The sequence below is a fragment of the Rousettus aegyptiacus genome, unplaced genomic scaffold (genome assembly GCF_014176215.1).
Source record: "Rousettus aegyptiacus isolate mRouAeg1 unplaced genomic scaffold, mRouAeg1.p scaffold_m13_p_1, whole genome shotgun sequence".
NCBI classification, from domain to species: Eukaryota; Metazoa; Chordata; class Mammalia; order Chiroptera; family Pteropodidae; genus Rousettus; species Rousettus aegyptiacus.
Genome location: NW_023416284.1, coordinates 8,814,135 through 8,841,612, shown reverse-complemented (window position 1 = coordinate 8,841,612; position 27,478 = coordinate 8,814,135). Strand labels below are relative to the sequence as shown.

The 27,478-nt window shown below is 52.2% G+C and overlaps 1 protein-coding gene across 16 annotated transcripts in view; it reads right to left on the bottom strand.

Annotated features, from left to right (window-relative positions):
- FHAD1 (forkhead associated phosphopeptide binding domain 1) overlaps positions 1-27,478 on the bottom strand; it is a 102,898-nt gene that overhangs the window by 37,058 nt on the left and 38,362 nt on the right. For 13 of the 16 annotated variants that reach the window (XR_004953429.1, XR_001594871.2, XM_016128365.2 and 10 more), the window contains exons 7-18: positions 26,975-27,098; positions 25,092-25,222; positions 22,665-22,754; positions 21,456-21,560; positions 17,783-17,890; positions 14,843-14,926; positions 13,862-14,014; positions 12,657-12,852; positions 4,745-4,815; positions 3,061-3,213; positions 1,239-1,346; positions 926-1,033 (exon numbers count right to left, since the gene is read on the bottom strand). Coding sequence is in view for 14 of the 16 variants with exons in the window: in XM_016128365.2 (XP_015983851.2) it covers positions 926-1,033; positions 1,239-1,346; positions 3,061-3,213; positions 4,745-4,815; positions 12,657-12,852; positions 13,862-14,014; positions 14,843-14,926; positions 17,783-17,890; positions 21,456-21,560; positions 22,665-22,754; positions 25,092-25,222; positions 26,975-27,098 (1,431 nt within the window). In the remaining 2 variants the exon portion in view is untranslated. The remainder of the gene's footprint in view (positions 1-925; positions 1,034-1,238; positions 1,347-3,060; positions 3,214-4,744; positions 4,816-12,656; positions 12,853-13,861; positions 14,015-14,842; positions 14,927-17,782; positions 17,891-21,455; positions 21,561-22,664; positions 22,755-25,091; positions 25,223-26,974; positions 27,099-27,478) is intronic. The other 3 variants (XM_016128370.2, XM_016128372.2, XM_036228965.1) reach the window with 2 other exon arrangements.

Sequence of the window (27,478 nt, the reverse complement as noted above, 5' to 3'; positions counted from 1 at the left end):
GATGCTTACAGAGGCCGGCCAGATACCCACATGACGTGGGCTGCGCTCCGTGCGCCCGGGAATGGTGAAGACCGTGGCAGAATGCCACCACTGGATTTCGCTCCAGCCTATTTTTGCCAAGTGGAAACAAAAGCCAGATTTTCTGACATTTTGAGAGAGGATGGAAATCTGGATTTTCCAGTAAATTTTATGAATTCAAAATAAAATGCTCTAGGGCCCAAAATAACATGTCCACAGGCCCTTATAGCCAGGGAGCTGCCAATCTGTGACTTCTGGAGGGCAGAGCAGGTCAGAGGAGGGGACCAAGGCCAGGCTCCAGTCCTGCGAGGCACGTAGGAGAAACAAGGACATTTGGGTCTGGAGAGGAGCAGCTGCCTTTCTTTTCAAGCATCTAAAAGATTATTATGTGAACGAGGAAATAGGTCCTGTAGGAGGCAGAAGGAGTGGGACTATCTTTCTGGGGAAAAGAGTGATTTTTAAGTCAACCTAAAGGAAGAATTTTCTGTCGGCCCAAGGCATCAACCCTGGGACGGACTGCCCTGGGCTGTAGAAGATTCCTTGGTGGTAGAGTCATAGGATGAAGGCTTTTAGGATGTTGTTGGAGGATTCACACAGCCCTGACGTCCCGGCACTCTGTAATTCCTCCATTTTTATGCTCCGGGATATAATCTCCAGGAAGAAGATGCTCACGTCACAACTCGTCTCCCAAGCCTCATCTATGACTGTGTTCTATGCTGCCTACAATTTTTTCCAGGTGGTTGTCAAGGCTACAACTCTGGGGTTCTCTCCTAGAGTCCCCCATGGAGCTGAACCCTCTCGAGGACAAATTACTCCAGAAGGCTCCGGCACGCTCTGCCTCTCGTCATCTGTGGTTCTGATCTCACCTCTGTGGCTCGAGGCGACTCTGCCTCCCCGAGCTGCCTACCTCCTTCTGGCGAGTTAAGCGATTCTCCAGCTCCTGGACTCTCCTCTGTTCTTCCTCTAATGCTTCCTTCACTCGGTGCTTCTCTTGAGTAAAGCTTTCCTCCAAAGCCTGAAAGCCAACGACCGTTCTTTAAAAGACATAGCCATCATGGCGGGCACTGCATGGATATTTGCTTCATAACCCACAGCAACCCCCCCAGGAGACTGCGGGCAGCTAATGGCCGGGGATCTGGAGTCGGCTGGCCTGGCCCAGGGCCCCGGCTGCACAGTGTTGGTCTGGGCTCCCGCTGACTCTGTCCCCCCGAGCTGCCTACCTCCTTCTGGCGGGTTAAGCGATTCTCCAGCTCTTGGACTCTCCTCTGTTCTTCCGCTAATGCTTCCTTCAGTCGGTTTTTCTCTTGGGTAATGCTTTCCTCCAAAGCCTGAAAGCCAGTGGGTACAGTTCAGTGGACGTCGTTACCATGGCAGGAATGTGGACGCTGTGCCAGGCACCGCCTGGGTGAGCACTTCACTCCCCACAGTCACAGACCCCCCCCAGCCCCCCAACGCAGACGGGGATCACAGCCTGGAGCTGGCACGTGGGGCTTGGACTCCACACGCGTTACTCAGAGCAGGCGGAGAGTTTGTGAAGATTTTGAAGATTTCTTGTTTTTCTTTTTCCTGGTTTTATTTTCCTCTCTATTGAATGACACTGGCCTTCTCTATAATTAATTGTCCTTCCAAATGGATGCACCTTGACTTGAGTCTACTGTTAATACTACCTCTGTGTGGATCAGATGTGATTTTGGCCGTATGGTTTTTCCTTTTCATTTTTTTAATTAATTAATTAATTTTTTTTAATTCCATAAAAGGTAGAAAGTCAGAGAAAGAGGCAAAGAGAAGAAGAGATGGAAGGAGGAGAGAGATTTCTTGAGGCAACTGGGCACGAAAATGGAGGCTGAGATGAAACAGGCAGAGGTGTCCGCCTCTCGGAAGGGTCTGGAAAATGTGTGTGTGTGACAGAGAAGAATGGGCCGAGCCGGAGGGCACCGAGCTTTGACGGGTTACAGATGGAGGAAGTGACAGGTCCGGTCCTCCTTGGGGGAAGAAAGGGGTGCTGGTGAAGAGTTGGGGTCCAGCGGGTCTGGTGCCGCTGCCTCGAGGTGAGTGGGGGAGGGGCAGCACGTGGTGGTTCTCAGCTGCGGCTGCACATTGGAGCCCAGTGCACCAGCCACATCCTCGCCCCGGGTTAGATCAGACTCTAAAGGTCAGCAGGGAGGTACAGAGCAGCCAAGGTCATGAGCCGCTGATGCAAGATGATGGCAACGAGCTGGTTAAATTTATGTTGGTCCCCGAATATCAAAAACAGCCAACTCAAGGACAGTGACGACCATCAGCTCCTTAAATGCTGTTTCCTGGCCTTTTCCAGAGATTCTGATTCAGTGGGTCTGGGGTGGGGTCCAAGAATCTGTATGTTTTAAATGAAAATGTGGTCTGCAGACCTGTGCTGTCTGAACCAGCCAGGAGTTTGTTAGAAATACAGAATCCCAGGCCCCACCCCAGACCTGCTGAGTCAGAATCTGCATTTCAATAAGATCCCCAGGTGAATCTAGGCATCTTTGAGCTTAAGAGGCTCTGATGTAAAGTGTCCTCTCTTCCGGTTCGGTTTCTAGAAAAGTGAGTAGCAATTTTGGCCCTTTGTTTTCCCTGATATGTATAAAGGAAACGCAAAAGGCTGAAATAAATATGTATAAATAGAAAGCAAAAGACAGATAAATGTGCATAAAGAGAAAGCAAAAGACGGAAATAAATATGTATGAACAGAAAGCAAAAGGCTAAAATAATGCGAAGTCGGCCTTGCGCACTCTCAGAAACAGTCTGTCAGTGACAAATCAGGGCCTGCAGTGATGACTCAGATTTGTAAAATCAACTGCGATGTATAAACAAACGAGTTACCCGTTCCTAGACATTTCAATAACCTTGCCTTTTCAAGCTGATTTTGCTCTGAGTTTTAGAATTCAAAGTTCCACGTTAATTGTTCCATCGTTCACCCCGTTTAAATAATTTAGTTCCATACTAAATTATTTCTCCATCTAAGCACATGCTCTTAATCTATCCATTTCCAGTAGTTAAGGAAACAAGAAGGGACCTTCTTACCGCCTTCTCCTCCAGCAGCCGCTTGACTCTGGCTTTCAGCTTCTCTTCTTGCTGAAGCCTTTCCTGGTTCAGCTGCTCCTTCTCTGCCAGGTGCTCCCGCATCTTTTCTTGCAGCAAAGACTTCTGAGTTTCCTGAGAACTGTTGATCTTGATCTGAAATGAGAGGAAAGGGCACCGAGGCTGCTGGGGAACAGGACTGAGGAGTCATTTCCACATTTTTTTTTTAACAAGTTGTTTGCCATTGTGAGGAGGGACCCGAGTTGACACAAAACTTCCTTAAAAACAAAGAGAAATGATGCTTAACCTAGTTGCGAGCAGGAAAGTAGTAGTGTTCAGTGGGTATAAGAGCTCGGATGCCGGACCTAGAGAGCATCTCGGCTCTGGTTCTTTCTACATGCTTCTGCATTTAGGAGACGAGGTTAATAATAGTATCCACCTCTTAGAATTTTAAGGATTAAATGAGATAATGATAGGAAGCTTTAAGCACATAGTAGGTGCACGGTAAATGGCAGCTAGAATTATTAGTTATTATTTGCTGAGTGCGGGAGAAAGAGCAGTGAGCTAGGGTCGGGAGGCTGGAGTTTCTGTCCCGATTCCTCCACCGGTTGTGTGCTGTCGAACTTCGATGTCTAGAGCTATAGCTAAGAAGAATGGACTAGATCAGAGGTTGGCGGACCGCTGTCTGCAGACCAAATCTGGTCCACCGCTTGTTTTTATAAATAAAGTTTTATTGGAACAGGGGCATGTCCATCATACTCATTCATTTTCGTGTTTCCTGTGGCTTCTTTTGCTTTGCAGCAGCCGAGTCAAACAGGCGTGACAGAAACTGTATGACCTGCAAAGCCTAAAGTATGTAACGTCTGGTTCTTTACAGAAAAAGTTTGCTGACTCCTGGACTAGATGATCTCTGCACCGCACTGTTTGGGTCTTTGGCTATGTACGTTGCAGTGCCCCGTCCCCCATATCTTGACCCCCGACACTGAACTCAGCCGTGTGACTTGCTTTGGCCAATGGGATGTGAGACATACCACAAACGGAGGTGGTTCCGAACGCACTCCAGGATTGGGCCTGCGTTCTCTTGCATCTCTGCTGCCTGTAAAATGTGCCCGTGCCGGCCTGCAGAGTAGAGCTGCTCCAGCTGAGGCCAGCCTAGGTCAGCCGGGGGCAGGCCGGCACCCAGACACATGAGCAAGCCCACCCGAGACTAGCAGGCCCACCTGGCGGCTGACTCCAAGCACGTGAGCGGTGAACGGGAACTGCGGAATGCCACACAGGTATTGCGGGTGTTTGCTGGACGGCATTGTTATGGCAATAACTACCAGGGTGATACAACCCCTAAGGATCATTTTGCCTCTAAAATATTGACATTATGTAACTTTTGGTAATTCTGCTGCCTGTGTTATGGCCAGTTATACTTCTTCCGCTGCATTTAAGAAACACGGGTTTCAAGATCTGATGCCATTTAAGCCATTCTGGTTTTTGACGGAGGAAAATGAGCCCATCTGTGCCACCTGCCCTCCTGGGAGATCTCAGCCTCCCCGTCTGAATCTTCATGTGCAAACGGAGGTATCATTTCACTTTTTGGGGGATGTGGACTGACTAGTTAACAGATAAAACAGGGTTAAAAATGCAAGTGTTATGTAAACACCAAGGAGACGCGGAAGTGAACTTTCCAGAAGATTACCTGAAGTTCCTGGGTCCGGCTCATAATCTTTTTATAATGTTCCAGAAGATATTTCAGATACAGAGTCAACCCTTTAAAAGAGAAGCAAGAAGGTGGTAAGTATCTATTCAATTCACCTCCTTTGCTTTCTGAATTATGTCTTAACAAAGCTTGCCGACAGGCGGATGAGGGTAACACTGCCCTCCCGTCAGGAAAAGGTGAGCTGCCATCCAACTTGTGGTTTTGAAATGATTGATCAGCTTGTCTGGGTTCAAAGCCAAGTTTCCTTTTGGAGGTGGAGAATAAAAAACCACCAACGGAACTCCTGTTGACTATGGGTACACCGTGTGCAAGGCCACGAGCTGAGTGTGGGGTGATGACGCGAAGCTTGGGGTTCGGCCTGAGCGACAAGGTCTACGTGCCTGATAGGAAACACGCAGTGACTCCAGGTGGCGTGCCAGCGACTGCCGAAGGAGCGGGCGAGTATGAGAGTCTCAGAAGAGGAGAGAGAACACTGAAAGCTACTTGGCCGAGAAGCCCCTGGGCGTGGGCGGAGCTCGGAGTAGGAGGGGAGAGCATTTCAGACTGGAGGATGCGTGGCAGGCTGAGTGATGCCCCGCAGAGAGATCCAGGTCCTAATCATCGGAGCCCGTGAATGGAGCCTGATCATTCACAGGGCAGAAGGAACTTTGCAGATGTGACAAAGTTAAGGATTTTGAGATGAGGGGATTATCCTGCATTATCTGGGTGGAACTAATATAATCACATGGGTGCTTATAAGGAGACAAAGTGGGATTTGACAACTGACAGACAGAGGAGAAGGTGAGGAGACAGAAGCAGCGAGAGATTTAAGATGTGGCGCTCATAGCTGTGAAACGGGGGATCACGAGTCAAGAAATGCAAGGAACAAAGCTCTAGAGACTGAGAAGTGCAAGGACATGGGTTTTTTCCTGGAGCCTCCAGAAGGAACCAGTCTTGCTGATGCCTTGACTTTAGCCCAGTGAAACTGATGTTGGACTCCGGCCTCCGGAACTGAAGAGAATAAACGTGTCCTGTGAAGCCACTGAGTTTGTGGTAATTTGTTAAGAAGCCATGGGCAACTCGCGTGGGGTCGAAGGCGGGTGGGGAGGTGGGGGAAGCAGTGCGTGCCTCAGGAAAGTGCTGAGCTGAACTGGGCTGGAGCAAATGGTGGGGGGAAGGGGGAGCAGAAGGTGGAGCGGACGGGAAGGCTGAGGTCATCTGTGGCAGGCCCAGAACACTAGCCTGAAACACGCGAACTTGACTTAGCCATCACCGCCATGTACTGAGCGCGTCCTACGTTCCCGGCCCTCCGCGAAGCAATCGGCGCCTCACCGCCCTGCATTGTCTGATCACCGCCCCGTTTTACAGAGGGAGCAGCTGGTCTCTGACACCTGTGGCTACTGAACGCCACCCAGCTGGCGAATGGCCGAACCTGGACTTGGGCTGAAGTCGCTGTGACTCTAGGGCCTGAAGCAGTGAACTGATACCAGGAATGATGTTTTTGTCAGAAAAAGGACTAGGATGCCTTAGAGAGGGAGGAGCTGACAGGGTTTCTTAACTGCGGCGCCATTGCCGTGTTGGGTTAGATGGCCGTTGTGGGGCCGTCCTGGGCACCGTAGGGCAGTCGGCAGCAGCCCAGGCCTCTGGGTGGCAGGGGCACTCCCTCCACCCAGATTTGATAATAAAAAATGTCCCCAGACATTGCCAGGCGTCTCCTGATAGTAAAATTCCCTCCTGTGAGTTCGAGGCAAGGAACGTGGCTCAGGGCCCCGGGGACCTCCAGTCTTCAGTGCTGATGTCCTAAACTAGGGTGGGAGAAATGGGAATAAGAAAAAAGAATGAGAGAGGGGAAGCCCTTTTTTTAGGGGTAGAATGGTGGCCCCCAACATCAGACAGAGGGGGAGACGGTTTGGGGTGGTGTGGGGGTTGGGGAGAGGGGAGGAGCCACCGAGCTCAGTGTCAGACGTGTTGAACTTGAGGTGTGAGGAGGACGGCTCTAGGGAGAGATGGCCAGCAGAGAGCTGGGCATGCTTGGTTGGCGAGACCAGCCCGGCTCATCCGGGGGTCTTCGTGTGAGTTAGGAAAGCACGCCTTTCCTCCGGGAGGACATGGCCCCGGGCAGGGGCCCCACCTGCTGCCCTGGCTCAGCTCCCCTATGTGGGACCCAACCTGCACTCCCGTTCCTGGCAGCCCAGCGTGCGACGTCTGTTTGGCCATCACTACATGAGAGTGGCTGCTGCAGCAGCTGGAGTGGGGGGGTTTCTTTGTGAGAAAAGAGACGAGAGGGAGGAGACCAAGGCACTGGAGGGAACACTAGGGGCAGGAACTGGGGACAGGGGCTGCAGAGAACAGAGATCAAGATCGAGAGTGCTGGGTCGGCCAGAGACAACACAGGCCGGGGGAATACGGTGGCCGGCCAGAGACAACACAGGCTGGGGCGAGACGGTGGCCGGCCCGCGTGGGGAGGTCCCATGCCAGTTGCTCGGCAGAAGCGCGGCGAAGCAGCAAACACAAAATGGGAAGCTGGCAGTGCAGACGGAGGGTACGATGCACTGCTTTAAGGTCATCGGTGAGACAGGGGCGTGAGCAGCAGAGAAGGAGCTAAAGGAACAGTGGGTTCTGGCGAGGAGTCACATGTTGAAGTTCAAGTTTGATGGTAAGAGAAACAGTGAGAGAAAGGCTAAAGGTGCCCCAGAAGAGGCTGCGATTCAGGACCATGAGCAGGTACAGGGCAGGGAGAGCTGCATCTGGAAGGAGAGCGAAGTGGGGACGGTGGAGGACAGCGAGGAAAGATGGGCACAAAGGGAGAAAGGGAGGGAGATGGACGTGCTCGTGCCTGGGCCTTGATCTCGGACAGTGCGACCTTCTGAGAGTGTCCGGCCTGGGAGAGTGAGAACAGTATCATACTAATAACCATCAAGCATTAAGCACCTGGGTGTGCCAGGCACCAAGCCAGGAGTTCACACATGATATTCTCTAATCCTTATAAACCACCCAGCGAAGTTATGTGTTTGCTTTCACAGCTGAGGTAAGAGCAGCTCCGCAAGGTTAGGCTCCGGGTCTGGTAGGTGGTAGGACCTGAACTCAGATCTGGGTCTGTCACTCTCTTTTAAAAGAGACTGAAGGCTGGGGAGTAAAGCGCTGGGTGAAGGCTGATGTGAGGTGTGCGTCGGGAGGGTGCCGAGGTGGCGGGGGCAGCGAGATGGCCTGGGTGACATTGGCCTGGGTGACATTGGCTTGGGCTGTAGGAACCAGGTGAGTACATGGATTTGGGATGGGTCTGGGATTGTGCTCGGCTGCAACCTGTGACCCAGAAACCCATGGGGGATGGATCGAATCATGGGTGGGATCCAGAGAGGACCAGGGGGAAAAGGGAGTCAAGGATTTTGAAGCGGAAGAGGGAGCGCGCGATTCTGTTTTTAGATTTGGTGATGAACTGTAATCACAATGGGATTCCTCTGCCTGGGAGAAGGAACAATTCCTTCTTACATTTCTGGTTACAAAAGTTATGTGTGCCTATAACCAAAGTCCAAACATTACAGAAATCCAGTGCAGGAAGTGTTCACTGCTGTGGCTTCGGTGGCTGGCACACAGTAGGCTCGCAACACATAGCTGTTGAATGACCGAGTCAGAGTAAAGGTCCTAGACGACCCACCATTCCGGGATAATACTCTCAACAGTTTTATGTCTTTTACTCCAGATTTTTCTTTTGATCAAATGCTGATTTTTTTTTTTTTTAAATGGGAGTATGCTATGCATACTGTATCACGACTTGCTTTTTTTTCCACTTAAAAATATGGATACCTGGGAAAGAGTGATCCTAAGTATGCAGGGAAGGCTTTTATCTGTAAGGGAGTCTTGCAGAAGGAGACAGAAACAGCCTTGCTGGCGGAGGACAATGCGGAGTCTGTTCTTCCCCTTATCAAAAGGAGCTGAGAAACCAGGAGGGAGGAGCCGGGAACTAACGCTCAAGGTTCCTCCTCAGACGTGTCTGATCTTCCAGTCGGGTCTTTAAGAGCAACCCCAACCTGCCGGATCCCCGACAATGAGGCTCATTGTTGTGACTCTAGGGGAGGCGCGTGGGGAAGGCTATTTTGGGTTCAACCCAACTGAGTGTTCCCAGCTCTGAACATTCGATTGGCTGCCAAATGGAGATGATGGGGCGGGGTTGCAGGTGAAGTCACCCTGGTGTGAATAAGCCACGCCCTGTCTCCTTTGCGTACATCTGTACATCCGTCTGGTAGCCACCTGCATTCGGGTCCCATTAAACCAACAGCATTTGAGGCTGATGATGATGGCCGCCCCCGCTGATAAGGCTACTGTAACCCAGGCTCTGTGATGTATGTGCATCTCATCATTTAGTCCTCACGACAACCTTACGAGACTTTATCCCTATTTTATAAACAGGTAAACAGAGGCGCAGGGAAGTCAAGCAACTTGCTCACACCACCAGTAAGGCCAGTAAATGCGCGGTGGAGATTCAAGGCCTGGCAGCTGGTCTCCGCATCCGGGCTCAGAACTGTTCTGCCGCGGCATGGGCCGGCTACACCTCCCTCAGGAGTGAAAGGGCTCGGCTCTATCTCCGCCCGAGCTAACGACAGAACTGGCTCTCTAGGAACTGGGCGTGCACCTGGCACCCCTCTGGCTTTTTTTGGGGAGTGAGGGGGTGTGGTCACAGAAAAAAACCCGCAGATGTTAGGGTCATGACGACCTCAGTTTGAATCCTGGCCACGCCGCCTACTGGCTGTGGGGCCTTGGGCAAGTTTCTTAATGTCACTGAGACTCAGTTTCCTTACCTGAAAAAATTAAGAGAATAGCAGTCCCTAGCTCATCGCGTTGTGGGGGGATCAATGTACACGGTGCGTATAATACACCCACCACAGCGGTAGGTGCCCGGGAGGGGCTAAGCAAGCATGGTTCCTCTCTGTCAGGAGCTGCGAACACAGGAGGCTCATAGGAGTGTTTGTGGATGGTGAAGAATGACTGGGAACCCCCTGCTGGCCTCGGCAGTGGAAAGTACCTTGAGTCACCTTGTCGTGATGGAATGCTCATAAAAACAGGTTGCGAGCCAGTTTCTTCTTTTCTAAAGTGAGGATAACGGGCCTGCCTCATAGAGTCACTGTGAAGATGAACGGGGGGGGGGGGGAGGGGGGAGGGTAACGTGTGGAAAATACTTAGGACCGCGTCCAGGATGCAAGTGCTCAGACATGAATGACGACCGCCACCGTCTCCATCGTCACCAGCCCCCTCCTCGTCACCATCTCATCATCGCCACCGCCGCCGCTGTGATCATCACCACCATCGTCACCACCCACGCCGCCATAACCGTAACGGTCATCACCATCACCGTCACCCTTCTCCTGGTGTAGACGGCCTGTGCCAGGAATTCGGTGCAGCAGCACCTGATATAGAGACTATACGCAATACTCGAGCTCGTCTCTCTTTTTTTTTTCAGTCTCTTGGGACTTTGCCACGATGTCGCTTGCATTGGACGATCAATGCCTTTTACCATCCACTTCCTCTCCCGCGGAATGGATGCAGAAGGGGCCCCACCACCAGCCTTTCGGTTATCATGTTCCGTGCTTCTTCGTTGCCTTCTTAGACCCACACGGCCGTAATCACGGGGCACAGCCTGTGTTTCCCCGACAGGTGTTTCACGGAGCATCATTCCCAGAGATGAAAGGGCATCGAGGAAGGAGAAGTTTCTTTTGGGAACGCCGCGATCTTCATTGCATCCTTATAGATCCACAGTGCACACTGGTCTAGGGGGGACCCACAGAGACCTGTCTAATGTTGCTCCAGTCTCCCGACTCCAGGAGGTCAGGGGGAGAGGTGGTGGGTCTGAGAAACACCACCTGATGTGAGTCTTTCTCAGCCTTTCTGGAATTGCTGGCCTGGCAGCTTAACTTTGCAATAAGCAAAATGTCTCGGGGATGAGGAAGGGACCCTGCTCGTGGAGCTTGGCCCCACTATTACTAGGACAGAGATCACGGTCTCTCTGTGTTTGAGTCCCAATTCTGAGGAGCCACTAGAGGCGTGTGTACATTTCAACTGCTTTCAGGTAGCCCCGAGGCTGTGCCATGATCGGTAAAAGTGGGATCGGCACCACCGATGTTCACAGCAGCATTGTTCACAGTGGCCAGGACATGGAAGCAGCCGGAGTGTCCTACGCTGGATGAGTGGCTACAGAAGCTGTGGTACATACATACAATGGAATATGACTCAGCCGTAAGAAGAGATGAAATGCTGCCATTTGCAACAATGTGGATGGACCTTGAAATAATCGTGCTCGGCGAAAGAATAAGCCAGACAGAAAAGGTTGAAAAATCACATGACAGGACTTATGTGTGGGATATAAACCTAAAAGCAATGAGGGAGCAGGACAGACAGACAGAGACACATGGACAACGGACTAGTGGTTCCCAGAGGGGAGGGGGAAAAAATAAATAAAATGTTAAAAAGAAAAAACTGGGATTGGCACGCGACTGGCTGTTGAAAAAAACCAGCCTCCCTCCTCTCCACACTGCATGTGAAGGGCAGGCAGTTTTATAAAAGTTCATCTTGTTTTCGCCTTTTTTTAAAAGAACTTTCTACTACCCTCTGGATTACTTTGGAGAAGTTTTGGCGGGGGATGTGGAATCACCAGAGTTGAAAAACGCTATTCTCATTCATTGCTGTAAAAATGTCAAATTCATGCAGCCTCGCTGAAGGGCGATTTGGCAGGGAGTACCAGCACGCTTCGCAATGGGGGGCGTTCCTCGAGGCGCGAACCTGAGCCCTCTCTCTTCTAAGGGACGTCGTTCGCACCTATGGCTTTAACCGCCCGCCCACCCACCATCGTCTCACAGATATTCATTAAGCACCCAGCATGTGGCACACGTTCTTCTGGGTTCTGGGGATACACCGCTAACACCTCTTTCTAGGCTAGACATCCAGGGTGACAGCGGCCTCCTCGGCACCTCCTCCTGGACGCCTCACAGACACCTCACACTTCTCCTCCCCCTCGAACCTGGTCCTCAGGCAGCGTCCCGCACTCTGGGTCTCAGTGGAGAAATCACATCCGCCCTTTCACACCGGCCAGAAACCTGGAGGTCCGGAGACCCCTTTCTCTCCGCCACTTCCCTCCCCAAACTCTGGAGACGGTCAAAAGCCCTGTGGTTGCCAGGGCTGGGGGTGGGGGGGGGGATGAAGAGGCGGAGCACAGGGGATGTTTAGGGCAGCGACGAGACTATGATACTATAATGGTGGATACAGGTCCTTGAGCATTTATCCAAACCCACGGCCCACAGCCGACGCCAAGAGTGAACCCTAACGTGAACCAGGGACTCTGGGTGATCACGAGGTGCCAGTGCAGGTTCCGTAGTCGTAAGGAGTATACCCTCTGGCGGGGGACGCCGATGATGGGGGAGGCTGTGCGTGCGTGGGCGCAGAGGGCACGTGGTTAGTAATCCCTGTGTTTTCCTCTCTCTTTTGCTGTGAACCAAAACTCCTCTAAAAAAAATCTATTTAAAAAAATATATCTATATCTATATATCTATCTATATCTATATCTATATCTATATCAATATCTATATCTATATCTATCTATCTCTATCTCTCTATATCTCTATCTACATCTATATCATCTATATTTATATCTATATCTGTAAAATGGCAGCTGCTTCTGAGAGACAGGATTCAGTATAATTTGACTTAATTCTTCATTCGCCTCTGTCACGTCTCACTTGTGCACTCCCCTCCCCTACCCCAAAGGGGAAACCGCGTCCCGAGTGGAGAAGCAAGGCCTGGAGAAGCGGGGACTTGGCCACCTCCCCAAGCAGCCTTCCTCGACGGACGTCCCACCGTGACGAGAGGCAGCGCGAGACGTGTTGGAGGCATGCGACTGTGTGAGGGAAAAAAAAGCCCCAGTAACCTTTGTCGGAGCTGGACAGCTGGATGCCGACCTCCTGCAGGACTCGCTCCGTCGCCTCCAGCCAGGACTGGGCCAGGCGCAGGATGTCCAGCGCCACCTTCTGGAGCCCCGACACCGGCGGGCCCACCTGCAGGCGCCGGAGCAGCTCCATCTCCTTCTTCAGGTCGTTGCTGCAGCAAGACACCTTCATGCAGTCCTGCGGAGGGGAGAGATCGCCACGAGACGCCGTCACCAAAAACAGCGCCTGGCGCGGCCTGGTCGCGACCTTGCCACGCAGCCGGCAGCGCCTCATGCTGGCCGCGCTGGGACGGCTTGCTTTTATTTATTTTGTACTTATTATTATTATTATTATTATCATCATTTTTTGGCAGATTTTATTTTGTTTGCCCTCTCACCTTGGACTTTTGGTGGTCAAAGAGACCCCGCTTAGGTCTATTAGATTTCAAAGCCAAAATGCCAGGGACGGTTCGGCTGAAAACGAGAACCACATTTGGCTATTTCTAGTCACCGAAATTCCTGTTGAGATCAACACGTGAGCTGGCCAGAAAGCGCAGTTTCCTGATTTGAAACGGCGCCGAGTAAGCCCGCATTTGCACGAACTCCCCAAATAGAAGCTTCTGATTTCCAGATAAAGCAGAGGTGGCTGCCTGCTCTGATAAGCTGTGTATCCCCACGTGGGGGACGTGGGGGGCTCCGCCCGACCCCCTGGTCCTGTCCCCTCTACAGCCAAAAGCAACGGGGTTAAGAACGGCCTTTCCATGGCTGGGACAAAAAGAAAATGCAAATAAAGAGCAGGAGCGTTCCTTTGGTTTCTCTAGAAATAAGGGGGGGAGTATCTATCAACCAATTAATCAATTATCTATCTATCTATCTATCTATCTATCTATCTATCTATCTATCTATCATCTATTTATCTATCTGGATAAATACATACGTATTTTTTGCCAGAGACTCTGAACCTCCCAAAGTCAGTACTTGGAGTGTCTCGGGCATCTTTTCCTTGGCCACTCCAAGTTCACCTGGGAGGCATTTTTCAAGGTCCTTTGTTTTCTGTTCTCAAACATGTTTCTCCAGCGAGAGAAGAGGTGGGCAACGAAGCAGAGCGTCTCTGCCCAACCTGCCCCACGAAGGCTGGGTAAACTTCCCGAATAAGCAGCACAGACATGGGACAGAGGGAACAAGGTGAGAAGCAGCGGAGGGGCTACCTGGCAGCTGTGCAGGGACACCGTCAGCTTCTCGATGCTCTCCGTCATCTCCTCGTGCTTGGAGTTGCTGAGCTGAGTCTCCTTCTGCAGGGTCCATTTTTTCTGCTGGAAGCTGATGTTGTCCTCTGTGACCTGGGTGATCTTCTCTATTAACTGGTGAGAGGAAAAAAAAAAAAAACATTTGAAATACAGGTGGCCCTGGGAGGAGGGAACCGGGCAGCACTGGCTGACACTTCCGTCTCAGCAGTGAGGAAGGAAGGAAGGAAGAAAGGAAGGAAGGAAGGAAGGAAGGAAGGAAGGAAGGAAGGAAGGAAGGGAGGGAGGGAGGGAGGGAGGGAGGGAGGGAAAGAGGGAGGGAGGGAGGGAGGGAGGGAGGAAGGAAGGAAGGTCGGTCCTGACACGTTTTAGGGATGGCTCTGGAGCAGGACATGGGCCCTGCCAGCGGGACACATGTCCTGGGGTCAGAGGTGATTTTTAAGGGCCTGAGGCCCGTATTGTTGCCATCTATTTGTTCTAGACTTTGCTGCATTCTAGGAGCGGTTCATAACCCAGCCTGATGCTGCGGGCTCACAAAGCGGTCAGGGCTCCTGCAGCCGACGGGAGGCACGTGTTTTCACCCGTGCGTTGACACGGAGAGTTGGAAAGAATAATTGGAAGAGTCACAAGACAGTTGTCGCAGCCAGAAGCCCGCCCACGCTGCCGTCTTCCCCCTTCAGAAGGGACGGGCTGGAAGGTTAGATGTGTGTGTCTGGAGACCGGAAACGGGCCTGCGTGGTTTGATTTGATTTACGCAGAAGTATTTCAAGGGAGTCGAACTGGCTTTTACTTTAAAAGCCAGGAAATCCCATAAAATCAAAACCAATCTCTATGGTGTATCAACAGAGTGAAAAACACGGGCCACCAACCAAAGGCAGGAACGTCTGCCCCCTGTGTCTGCGGTACCCGGGGCCCCGGAGAGGAGAGTGCAAAATCCAGACGAACCTGCTGATCGGTGACGGGTCTGTCCTGGAACGGCTTCGCTCGCCCGTAGGTGGCCTTGATGACTTGACTTCTGAAATGCTCCAGCTGCAGCACAAAAGGGAAGGCGACTCAGTCAGCAGGGACGGCTGGAGCCAGCAAGCTGTGTGTGTGTGGGGGGGCATTTCTGTCGCCGGGGTCCGGGAGACATCGGTGACAAGGGTCTGCGCACCTGTGACGGCCACTACAGGTTATTAGAATCTCCACGTCTCTCTGGAAGGGGCAGTGCCCACAGAAGAGACGGGAACGGCGGGTTTTAATTACTTCTTAGGCCTGCCCGGCTAATCCAATGGATGCGTGCGGTCAGCACACGCAGCTCAGCCCCTCGGAGGAGCCACTCGCTGCCAATTATCCAGTAGGAGCCTGGGGCCAGGAGCTCTCTTCCATAATTGCTAAGCTGGCACCAGACTGTGAAATAAATATTGAGGCTGTCAGCCCAAGTAAATTGTGTAATCAGCAAGGGTGGCTGGAGAGAGAAGAATGTGCTTTCTGCCATTTCGTGCCTTAGACATATGTGTCCCAAGGACCCTATTGTAGTCACCTCCATATCCTCAGGGATTGGTACGGGGCCTGGCACAGAGCAGACCGTCTATAAATAGCATTGAATGCTTGTGCACGTGAAACTTCTGTCCAACACAGGGTCCTCTACTCAGTTCAACTGCTTCCGTTGAACGCCTCCTTGGCGCTGGCATTTTTGGATTACAGCTGATGGAACGGCACAGTTAAATTAAATCGGGGTGTATGGAATTACAAGTTCAAGGTGGCTCAGCTTCCATGAGAAGCGAGAGGCAAAGAAGCCGATTTTTCTCTGGAAATATAGCAGCATGGCGGCCCTTGGCCTGGGTTTTTGGTTCAGTGGCAAATGCGGGGGTCATCGAAGACTCTAAAACAGAGTTATGAAGGGGTCAGAAGGGTCACCGAATCGACTTAGAAGTCAACAGGTCGCAAGACACAGGAGAGTCCTGCGTGCCATGGGATGCCGGGAGACCGAGTATCGCAGTGGTGAATCTCTTAAGGACACCCCTGGGGTCTGCCTGCCAGGAGCCAAATGGGGTGCCTCCATGCCGCCGTCCTCTGGTCTCGGGGCCGGGGGGAGGGTGTCCTAACTCGCTGAGAGAAGAGGTTATGTAGAGGCGGCACCGTGAGTGAGGTCCCCCTTGCCACCAGAGGCACCCCGCGGGGCAAGTTCTCCTGGATGACGGGCTCGGTCCTGGAGTCACTTGCCTGAGAGAGGATGTGTCTTAGATGGGGAGCAGGGCAGCGGGATAAGGGGGCGGGCGGGAAGGTGCGGGTGGCAGAGAGGCTCGTCCTCACGCTCGAGTCTAGACCTGGAGGAGCCTCAGTGTCTCTGAGGGTCCTCCTGGATGACCTCTGCCCAGGGTCATAACCAGGACCACGTGGGCAAGTGGCACGGATCACGCCCGTCACTCAGGTGTGTGCTCGGGGAGGGGGTGCAGAGTGCAGGACAGCTGAGGGCGGAGCCCAGGTACACGGAGGCCCAGGTGGGCGGGCTCTCTGCCCCGTGCTGAGGGCTCGACACTCTGCAGGGGACGTGACAGTGAGGCGATGGGGACGGACATTAGCTGAAGACGCTTTAAAAGCTGCCCCGTAGTCGGCATCATTTTTTAACGTGCGTGCGCCTCTAACGAGGACCCGTCACTCTGCTGGTTCAGCTCGGATGCAACCAGATCATTGGGCTTTGGGGGCTGGGCTAGACAGGACGGAGGGACCCTTCAGGATTGAGGTTCTTAACCTTTTCAGTGGTTTAAAGACCCTTCTGAGAAGCCAACGAGCAGCATGCTGGACCTTCCCTCCCAGAACAACGAAAAAAAGCACAAACGCATGTACACGCTAAACGTTCTTGAATGGCCTGGAGCCGTGGTTGCCAGGGCAGGCTCCTTGGCGGGTCCAAGGTGGGCTGCCTCGGTGGGCCACATCCTGGAGCGTCAGCGCCCCCATCCTGCTTCTCGCTTGGTCTCCCTTGGCCCTTGGCGGGGTCCCGTCTGCACGTTCCGGCCCTCACGTCTGTGCCACGTGTATGAGGATGGCTCGCCGGGCCACCTCGGGCCAGAGTGTCAGAGAAATGGCGCCCCGACCGCAGCCTGCTCACCGCCCTGCCCAGGACTCCTCCCTCTCGCATGGGCTTTCACATTCCGGGGTTTTATCGCCCTTAAGAAAAAAAAAAAAAAGTGGCATTTCCTTAGGGACACTGATGGTGACATCTGCTCGGAGCCCAGAGGAAGAAAGATCACGGTAAATGTCAGGATGAAGAATGTTAATCGTGCTCAGCAAAATAAGCCAGAATGAAAAAGTTGAAGATCACATGATATCACTTATACGTGGGATACAAACCTAAAAGCAACAGATGAACAAGACAAACAAACAGAGACTCATGGACATGGACAATGGACTAGTGGTTACCAGAGGGGAGGGGTGGGGGGGGAGGCAGACTGAGTAAAGGGGGTCAAATATATAGTGACAGAGAGAAATCTAACTATGGGCAGTGAACACACAGTGTAAATATATACATGCCTTACTGTTAAAGTATATGTAAAAAAAAGTTAGGGAGAAAGTACTAGAAATGCTGTTGGGGTCAAGAGGCTCAAACCCTCCCCCAGAGAGAACCGCAGGGCTGATTAACTGGGACAGGTGTCGAGGAGTGGCTGCTGAGCCAGGGTCTCGGGCGGCAATGGCGAACTACCAGAGGGGGCAGCTTTGCAGCGGGAAGAGCCTCTTCCGGGACTCCCTTTGGGGTGCGGAAGCCGCACGAAGCTTCTTCCCATGGGACGGCTGTGAGAATGAGGCCGTGCTGTCCTCCCTCCTTGCTCTTCCCCGCCAGCCCGGTGGGTGCAGGAGACCCATGGGGAGCGTGGGCCCACCAAGGGGGCTCCGAAGCACTCCTACCTGACCTACTGCCCTTTCCAAATTGCCTTTAATGAGGTTCTCTCTGTTCCCCATTTCTTGTAGCTGAAGCAATTTCCTCCTGGAATCCTCCTGAAGCTTCTCTTCAACCTGAAAGGATGATGAAAGCATGTGCTTGCTGCTAATGTGATCACGACGCACTCTGGGGACATTCCTCCAGGAGGTCTAATGGCCTGGGGAGTCCCAGAGGGGTGGGGACAGCTGCAGCCCAGGTGGCAGGGGTCGCCGGCAGCTGCACAAGGGTCTGTCTCCTGGGGGGAAAGGGCCCGGCTTTGCATCTTAGGCTCGACGGTGTGTGTTGTACTGCAGCTCGCAGCGCCCGCTTGGTCCCTAACAAGCCGTTGGGCCCTGGGGGAGTCATTTCACTGCTCTGTGACTCAGTGTCCTCATCTGTCAAATGGGAATGATACCGGTACCGCCTCATAGAGGCATCGTGGGCACTCGAAATGTTTGGGCTGGTGCCAGGACTTCCTAAGGGCTTTGTAAGTGTGTTGGGTATTATTGTAACTTACAAAGGGGGACGGGAATGTCTGCCACGTAGCCTGGTTCTGACGCCATTAGTAACTGCTCCATGATGCGTGCCTGGTAAGTGTTATTATTGGGTTTACTATCATAACTATGTGTCATTCCCACTTTTAGCACACTCACCGGTGGAGACCACTCCTGGAGGTGTTTAAGGCTGGGTACTTAGCTTGCCTACGTACTACCCCCTGCTTGGGTAATAGGCAACTGGAAGCGGGAATCTGGGGGTGCTCGGTGCTTCCCTCTGCTGGCCGTTATAGGACCCTGCAGCTGCCCGATTCGTTTTCCAACAAGAAATATTTTGGGAGTACCTGCTGAGCCCAGGGCTCTGGCATTACCAGGAAATGAGACAAAAGTCTCCTAAACAAATGAAAGGATTTTGTATTGAAATGACTTCACAAGCTGTGCATTAGGGAGCTGAAGGGGTGTGTGTGTCACACATGCAATAAAAGACCCGGAGAAGCCCTTCGGCGCATCCTCTGAGTAGTGCGGGACAGCGGAAGAGATCAGCTCGCGGCGTCATTTTGGAAAAGTCATCTCGCCTGTCTGGGCAGACCTTCCTCCCTCAGCAATCCTCCCAGGTCTAAACATGCTCTGACCTCAGCAGACTGTTTCGCACGCTACAAAAGCAGAGTCCAACCTGGACTCTGTGTCCCCCTTCCCCAGCCCCAAGCCTCAGGGTCACGTCCAGCTGCCACCCGGCTCCATCCCCCACGCCCAGTGTGCTCCAGGCCTGTGGCTCCGGCCCCTCTCACGTCCATGCCGCTGCTCTGCCCCCACCCCGTGCGAGTCCCTGCACGAGAACCTCGGGCTGTGACACCTGGGCCCTGGCCTCCAGCTGTTTCCTTTTGGAACGCTGTTCGTGCTGCCGTGAGAGTCAGCAAGCTGTGGCCAGCACTGTCTGACCACTCTCCGCGATGATGGAAACGTGTCTCTGTGCTGTCTAACAGGGCAGCCACTTGCCACATCCGGGTATCAAGCGCTTGAAATGTGGCTGGTGGGACTGAGGAACTGAATTTTAAATTCTATTCAGTTTTGATAAATTTTAATGCAAATGGGCACACGTGGCTAGTGGCCACGCCACAGTCCCTGGGCTCAGACGAACCTGGCCTCTAGTCTTGGCTCTGCCACTTGCTGTGTGGCTCTGGGCCAGGTACTGTACTAGGAACCAGTGGCCCTGATTACGGAAAGGATGATTTCTAGATCACAGATCATCTTCACGTTGTGAAGATGAAAAGAGATGAAGCGTTCGGCATAACGCCTAACAGGTGAGAAATTACAGCCATCGCCTTTACCATCATTATTAACTGCGAATGCAACCGCCTCGGTCCGCCGTTCGACAGCCTTCCCTCTGGCAGCTCCTCACCACCTGTGTGGTGGAGAGCCAGGCGCCGGGACTAACGCAGAGCACCACGCCAGAGACCCAAGGAGCCTGACGAACTCCAAACGAGGTGAATGAAAATGAATCTACACCCGGATAAATTGCCATAAACCTGCCGGCAATCAAGGGAGGAGAAAATCTTAAAAGCGGCCAGAGAGAGAGAGAGAGAGAGAGAGAGAGAGAGAGAGAGAGAGATTACGCAAAGGTACGATAGTTGTGAGGTTTGCTAATGGCTTCCCAGTGGACATGACAGGGACCCCAAGGCGATCGAATGAGGTAACTCGGGCCTGTCTACAAGGTGCTGTGAGAAAATGACTGCCAACGTAGAACTCAGCACTCGGTCAAAATGTGTTTCAAGAACGAAGGTTAAATACACGTTTTCAGACACACGCACTCACACACGGGCGTGGGAATTCGTCGTCAGCAGAACCACGCCGAAGGAAAACTCGAGAGGCTGTTCTCCGGACAGAAGAAAAAATGATTCCAGATGAGTCATTGGAGATGCAGAAAAGACAGGCAACAGGAGGGGTCGTGCGTGGACGTGAACGTAGAAAAATACCAAGAATGTCCTTTGGGGTTTTAAATATGGGTAAATAGGTTGGAAAATGGCAGTAGTGGCATAGGACTCTGGACGGGGGTACGTGAAGCCAAAGCGTTCTAAAGCCATCACATCGTCAAGGAGAAGGGCGAAACGATCAGCCGACACTGGATCTTGGGGACTCAAGGATTCACATTACAGCCCTTGGGATGACCGCCCAAATCCAATTCGTGTGAATTTTCGTAAGTCAAGGGTGAGTGCTGCTGTCTTACTAAAAAAAAGTATAGTTAAAGAGTGAAACATTTCTAAGATAATACAGAGAAAAATGGGATGGTAAAAACAAACAAACAAACAAAAAAACTCGAAAGAACAGAAGGAGAGAAAAAAGCCATTCAGCAGAGATGGCGCCAAGTGAGCGCGAAGGTAAATTTAAACCCGACACCTCATATGAACGGCCTAACAGCAAAAGGTCGTCGAGCCGGGTTTCATGAAAATGAACGCCGTTTACAAGCGATGCATCTAAAACTTACAATGAAGACTGACAGAAAAATTATATATATATAAAAAAGATATGCTATGAAAACCCTGGCCAACAGGAAAGCGGTGTCGCTGATGGAGTTGTGTTAATGACAAAGTGGACCTCAAGGGGCAAAGTCTACTAGAGGATGAAGAAGAACGTTTTGATAATCAAAGACTTTTTCCAACAGGGAGTATTACAATTCTAAATGTACATGTGCCTAGCAACATAGCCTCAAAACATGGAAAGCAAAAACTGGCAATATTAAAAAAAAGAAATACACGCGTCCACGATCATGATGAGATTGAACAAAAGGACAACATACCTCTCTCAGAGACTGACAGATCACACAAATGGAATAATCGGTACGGGCGTTTACGTTAGAGCATCAGTTGGCGAACTTGGTTTAAAGGATTAATGCTATTCTAGGTAATTTTGCAATGAGGTTTGAAGGCAATCTAGGGTCATGGTTATGCATGGGCGCTTTGGGGTCAGACAGACCTGGGTTCGAGTTCGGCCACGACTGCTTTATCTGAGTGCGCTTGGGTGAACCTATAGGCCTCCGCTTTCCCAGCTGTCAAAGTGGGGTTACTACCAAGTGTAGACGACACGGGGTCATCGCAAGGACTGACGGACGTGCTGCGTGTGGGGCGCCTGGCCCGGAGCGGCCCCCGGGCCAGCGCTGTCCTGGCCGTACCTTGCTCTTTTCTCGAAGCGTCTTAGAGATCATGTTCTGCTCAGTACTGCTCTTCTTCAGCTCCTCCCTGAGCTTCTTCATTTCTTTCTCCATGTCTTGGATTTGCTGGAAGAGTTTCAACAACAGGGGAGTCAGCTTCCCTGAGCGGGGAGCTGCCTCCTGGGCTGAGAGGTCTGACCGCCTGATGCATGTCATCTATTTGCTAAGGCGGAAGCCTGGTCTGGTGGTCGCTCGATGCCTTCCCTTGGGGGACAAGTCTCTACGTGTACAGCAAAGGAGAGTTTGTTTGTTTTTTTCCCTGTTGATACTGGGTAAAGAAAAACGATTGGTTTTGTTTGAAAATCGGCATGGACCCTGGATTAAACAGGACAAGATATCCATCGACTCATTGGAATCTCTTTGCTGGGGGTGTATTTTTGAGATCGATCTACGTAAGGGCTATTTAGAAAAACAGAACAGTGACATTTTTCTTTTCTTCCCATTTGGGACAGAGAACACAAATGTCCCCTCGTGTCTCAGGCATGGTGCCTCCGGCGATGGGAACTGTCTGCCGGCTGAAGAGCAAGAGGATTCGCCGGCACGGGAAACGAACGTTTTCATTGTCATAGCCATATTTTCATTGTATTTACTTTTACAGTCACTTGCATACAGCAAAAAGATGCCTTTTTGTTTTGTTTTATGAACTTGTGTAAAACTGATGTATTTAAATAAACATACTTAAGAACTTTGTGTCCATAATAGTGCCCGTGGCTATGATAAAACTGTGGAACATGAAAGTTTGGGCCTCACAGGTCCAGCTGGGGGCAGGGGGCCACAGTGAGTTTCTGGCAGCTTGTGATGGCCAGCCAGCCGTCCCCTGTCCATGTCCCCATTCCAAACCCAGCCCAGCCCCAAGGGAAATCCGGTGAGAGGGCTGGAGCCCACTGCCCAGAGAATCCTGGAAGAGTATGTTTTCCATGGTCTTTCCACCCATTTCCTCCTTGAGGCTAGAGGCAGCAACTCAAAGAACTATGAGACTACGTTAACCAAAATGAACCATCACAAAACCCCAGAGCATGTGCTCTGTAACGGGACAAGGACCCCCTAAAAACCTGAAGGCCAAAGTCCAGCTCCCTAAAAGCCTGAAGGCCAAAGTCTAGCCCCCTAAAAACCTGAAGGCCAAAGTCTAGCCTTGCGGTGGATACCCAGGAATGACGGAGTTCAACTCACGGATCTGCAGAGTTCTAGCTCCTTCTCCTGGGCTTCCCAGCGCTCCTTCTGAGCATCTCCACTCTTCAGCTCCTCTTCCAGCACTGAGCACTGTGGAGAGAAAAGACAAGGCCTCGTGGGGTTGTCTGGCGGGGGACGGGGGAAGAAGGGGAGGCGGGTCCCAAGTCCCCATGTTGGCCCCGAAGAGCATTTCCTGCTGTTTAATCCGATCACACCCCCACCTTCCGAGACAAGACCCTTTGCGTCTGATGGACACAGGGGATCCTACAGTGGCTCCGAGTCACCCCACTCTTGACTTCCGAGGAATAAAGCATCTAAACTCTTTTTCGAAAGCCAGCGAGCCGCACCACAGGGAACACCCAGCCTCCTAGGTCTGGATGCTCAGGACAGAGGAACCAAGGTGTTTTTACCCTGTGACCAGCAGAGCACGGCTTTCAGGGACACGTGGGGGCAGGAGGCTCGCCGGCGAACTTGGGCGGCTCTCAGCGCTTCATGCGGGTTTCGCCTCAGAGACTTAGCGGTCCTGGCAGCGAAGGGGTAAACGGAACGGCCTTTCCGGAGGGCGGTTTGGTGACAGGCATTAAGGACATAAAGACACGTCTCCTTTTTGACCCCGAAATTCCTGCTTTAGGAATGTGTGCTAAGGACAGTGACCAGAGACGCCAGCCAATCTGCAGGTTCAAGGATGTGCTTTGTTGCTAGCGGTAGGAAGAGAAGCAAACCAAGCCTCCAGTGACAGGAGACCGCTCTAATGCATTGTGTACATCCAGGAAAATATTGTGTAGCTTGTAAGACCAACGAAAAGAGCTTTTATTTATTGACACGAGAAAACAGTATTTAACATTTTAAAATATGCACAGTATAACTCCATCGTGAGATAGGAAATATGTAAGTCATTTATTTATTTCTAGGTAAGCTACAGAAACGAGACTAGAAAAATATACATTAAACTATTAATGTTGATTTCTTGGGGTAGCATTTCCTTTCTTCTCTTTTCAAAAATTTTGCCTTTTAAAACCACCTACTTATTTTTCTAAAATTAACACCATGACATACATAATTTAAAAAAACAAAACAAAAACAAAACAAAACAGAACAGACAGAAGAAGATCGGCATCCCAAATGTTCCCGGGAGCGACGCCCTGGGTGGTGAGGAGCCGACGAGCACAGGCTAGAGGAGAAGGCAGGCCTCGTCCCAAGGTCAAGGAGGAAGGAGAGATGGGAGGGAAATAATGCACACGCACTTCGGGGGGCAGAAGAGCCGAACGGGCGCTGCTTCTCCGTATTTCTTCCGTTGAGCATCAGCTGTACACGCCCCACCCCGCACCTCCCCACCGCACACACGAACACACACTCCCACATCACGCACAAAACAGAGGTCGCACGTGCCTAGGAAGCCGATCTGCTCAGGAGAAAAAAAGAGGCAGAGGGCTCGGCAAGGCGGCCGACCAGGGGCGGAGGCAGAAGGCCATGAGTGAAACTGGCCTCCCGCTTCTCAGACAGGGATTTCGTTATCCTCATTTCGCGGGTGGGAAAAGGATGGCCAAAGCAGTCACAGTGAAAGCGAGCTCTGGGGCTGGACCCGCACGTCTGACCCCAAAGCTCAGGCTCTGCCGTGTGCCAGCTCCAAACTGGGGCTCGTGCTAAGCACCAGATAGTACTTCTTTTGCCTTTTCTTTGGAACTTTAAGATTTATGCTCACCCCAGTGTCCAGGCGGACATAACGAGCTCATCGGGCAGCCACCGTGAACCTGAGCTGCCACCTGAGATTCAAGCTATGAGGTTTTACCTTGACTCATCAAAACAGACGAGTCATACTAAAACAGAGAAATCTTATCCTATAGGGTGAGGATTCTAAAGTCCTACAGGGTGAGGATTGAAGGCAAGATTTGTAAGTAGTCAGAGGTATACCTAGAAAGCTCTTAATCTGCCCACCGAGCTCATTTCACACAGAGGAATTCTTACATGCTCTAACGTCTCGGGGGAAACGAGAGTCTGCATGTCTGCATCTGGACCCTCAAACACTCTGCTTTGACGGTGGCTACGAAAACCAGCCGAAAACCAGCGGCCACTGGGGCCACGACACAGCCAGCATGGTCCTCCTCGCCCCCCGGAGAGACCCTGCTCGGTTCTGACATTAAGCCCTGCAGTGGCGAGACATGCTAATCACGCGTTCGTTCCTGGGACTGAACGAGCTAACTTAGAACAGGTGTCAGAAAATGTTTGCTGGATTCGAATGCGCCTCTCGCTTATTCTTGAGCCACACATGATGCTGTTCTTTGAAAAGCCGCCAGGAACCTGGCCCCCGGCCTTCAGTCTTTCCAGATGGACGTTTGACTCACCCAGTGGCCGTCCTCCCTGTGCCCTTGGGCACTGGCCTCACTTTGCCAAGGTGTGACTTAAAGCGGGGCCCCAGCCAGCACTCACCCTGGAGCTGAGGGCTTCTAGCTGGTGATCCTTTTCTTTGTTCTCGCTTTTTAGTTGATTCACCTCATGTTTGAGTTGTTGAACTTGCTCATCCTTTGCTAACACGTCTTTTTGCAAAGATGACACCAGCCCTATTTTTAAAAAAAAAAAAAAGACACAGAGGTCAAAGAGGCAATGAGGGTTACTGTCAACGCGCCACCGCTGTTGGCCAACTGTGGCCAATGGAGACCCCGGGGCTTGTTTGTTACTGCAGCATAACCCAGCCCTATGCTTCTCAAACTCGAATGTGCATATGGAACCCCCGGGATCTTGTTAAAATGCAGATTCTGCTTCAGGAGGTCTGGGTGGAGGCCTGAAACTCTGCATTTCCCACAAGGGCCCAGGGGGTGCCGATGCTGCTGGCCCGAGGGTAACACAAAGTGGTGTCTGAGACAGGCTTGAAGCTTGGATGAGATCTGGTGAGCCGACGTAGGGGAGCAAGACAAGGGCCTGGAGAATTCATCCTTATATTCCCAGAGTCCAGAGCAGCGCCTGGCCTGTAGGAGGTGCTCGGCAAACATCTCAGGACATTCCAAGTTAGAGAACCACACAAGCAGAGGCCTGGCGGGCGGGGGAGGAATGGAATACGTGGGTAGAGAGTGAGGCAGAGGAAAAGCCGGAGGTCAGGCTGGCCCACAGCACGCAGGTTCACAGAGAGACAGCGATTCATATGTGGCTCTTCCTTCCGGCAATGAACTCATTTCCTGCTGTGTACTGAGTACTTTAAGGGCAACGTGCCCAACCAGACTCAGTGCCTGCTCCCCATGGTCTGCTTCTCCCCCGCCCCTCTATCTCTGTGAATGGCCCCATCCTCTTCAGGTCTCTAGACATGTCATCTTCTGCTTTAGAAACCCCAGTGATTTCCTACCACCCTTAGAATAAGACCCAGACTCCTGCCTGCGACCTAGCTCTCTCCTGCCCGTGTCCCGGCCAGCCCCTCAGCCCCTGGTTCCCATCGCTCCAGCACCTCTCACTTTCGGCCCCTCCCACACATCAGCCTCAGGCCTTTGCACTTGGGGTCTCTGCCTGGAACACCATTGCCTCGCCTCCGGACTGCTCTTCCCTTTCCCGTCTCAAAGCCTGGTCTGGGCCCGCCCGCAAAGCTGTTCTCCCTTCGCTCTGGCCCCTGAAGCACCCCGCCATTACGCTGCAGAGTTTTCTCTGAAACGGGCTTGTTTGTTCACCTGTTTACTTGTTATCTGTCACTCGCTCTCGAATATGAGGACAGGCACCTGACAGTTTTGCTCAGGGCTCTCTCTCCAGTCCCTAGAACAGGTCCTGGCATCTAGCAGGTGCTCGAGAAACATGCTGAATGAATGAAGAAGTCCAGGCGAAGAAACAGCTGTGCCCTGGACCACGCCTTGCCTGCCCCTCACCCACCCGGGTTCTTTAGCGTGGAGCGACCTCTGTTGGTCACAGAAAAAGGTTTCCCCTTGGGCCCGAGAGAATTAGGATGAGACTGATGGGCAAGACAACGGGGGGTCTCAAAGCGGCAACCCCAGTCGTCCACATTCTAGTTGGTATTCGTGGCAAGCTGGCTCACGGAACTGCCCGAGCCACACGGCGTCCTGAGTTCCCCCTGGCGAGGCCGCTCGGCACATCGGGCTAAGAGATAACAGTCACTCCACATTGATCAGGCCCTGCCCCAGGAACTGGATGGCAAAACAAAAGCCTCTCTTGAGGACACACTCTCATTCTCTGACGGCCGCTGCTCAGACCTCTGAGGCTGTAGCCGCTTCAGTGAGCAAAGGAGCCGTGGCCGGCTGGTTGGTGCTGTCTGCCCCGGCCGTGGGAGGGGGGCGGAGGGCGGCGGCTCACCTGCCGAGCTCACCTGCCGCGCTCACCTGCCGTGATGGCATTGTCCCTCCTCAGGGTGTCGCCCTCATTCTTCAGCGTCGTGATTTCTGAGTTCCTCTCGGACAGGGTCTGGCACAGCACCTGGCTGTAGCCTTTCTGTAGTGCACTGACCTGTGGGCAGAGGAGGCATCGCGCAGTCAGTGGGGGGCGGAGGGGGCTGCCCAGGTCTGCAGGACACGCCGGTGCTTTTCCAGGGCTGGACAAAAGAAGTCAGATGGATCTTGGGTTGGGGTGTCGGGGAAACCAAGCGTTTAGTTTTGACTAGTGGAAGGGGCAGGAGAGGGCCTGTTCCTTCAGTGACCACCATTTCATATGTGATCAAAACATGAACGTTTATCTGCGTGCCCACACAGGGGCTCAGGTGCAGCTGCCGCCTGGTCCCGTAAGGAGCCTCTCGACAACCTTTGGACTTTCAACTCTAAATAGACCAGGCCTTGGGTCCAGATCACCCAGCACTGACTGGGTGCAGAGTGAAGTTTGAGAGAGGGGAG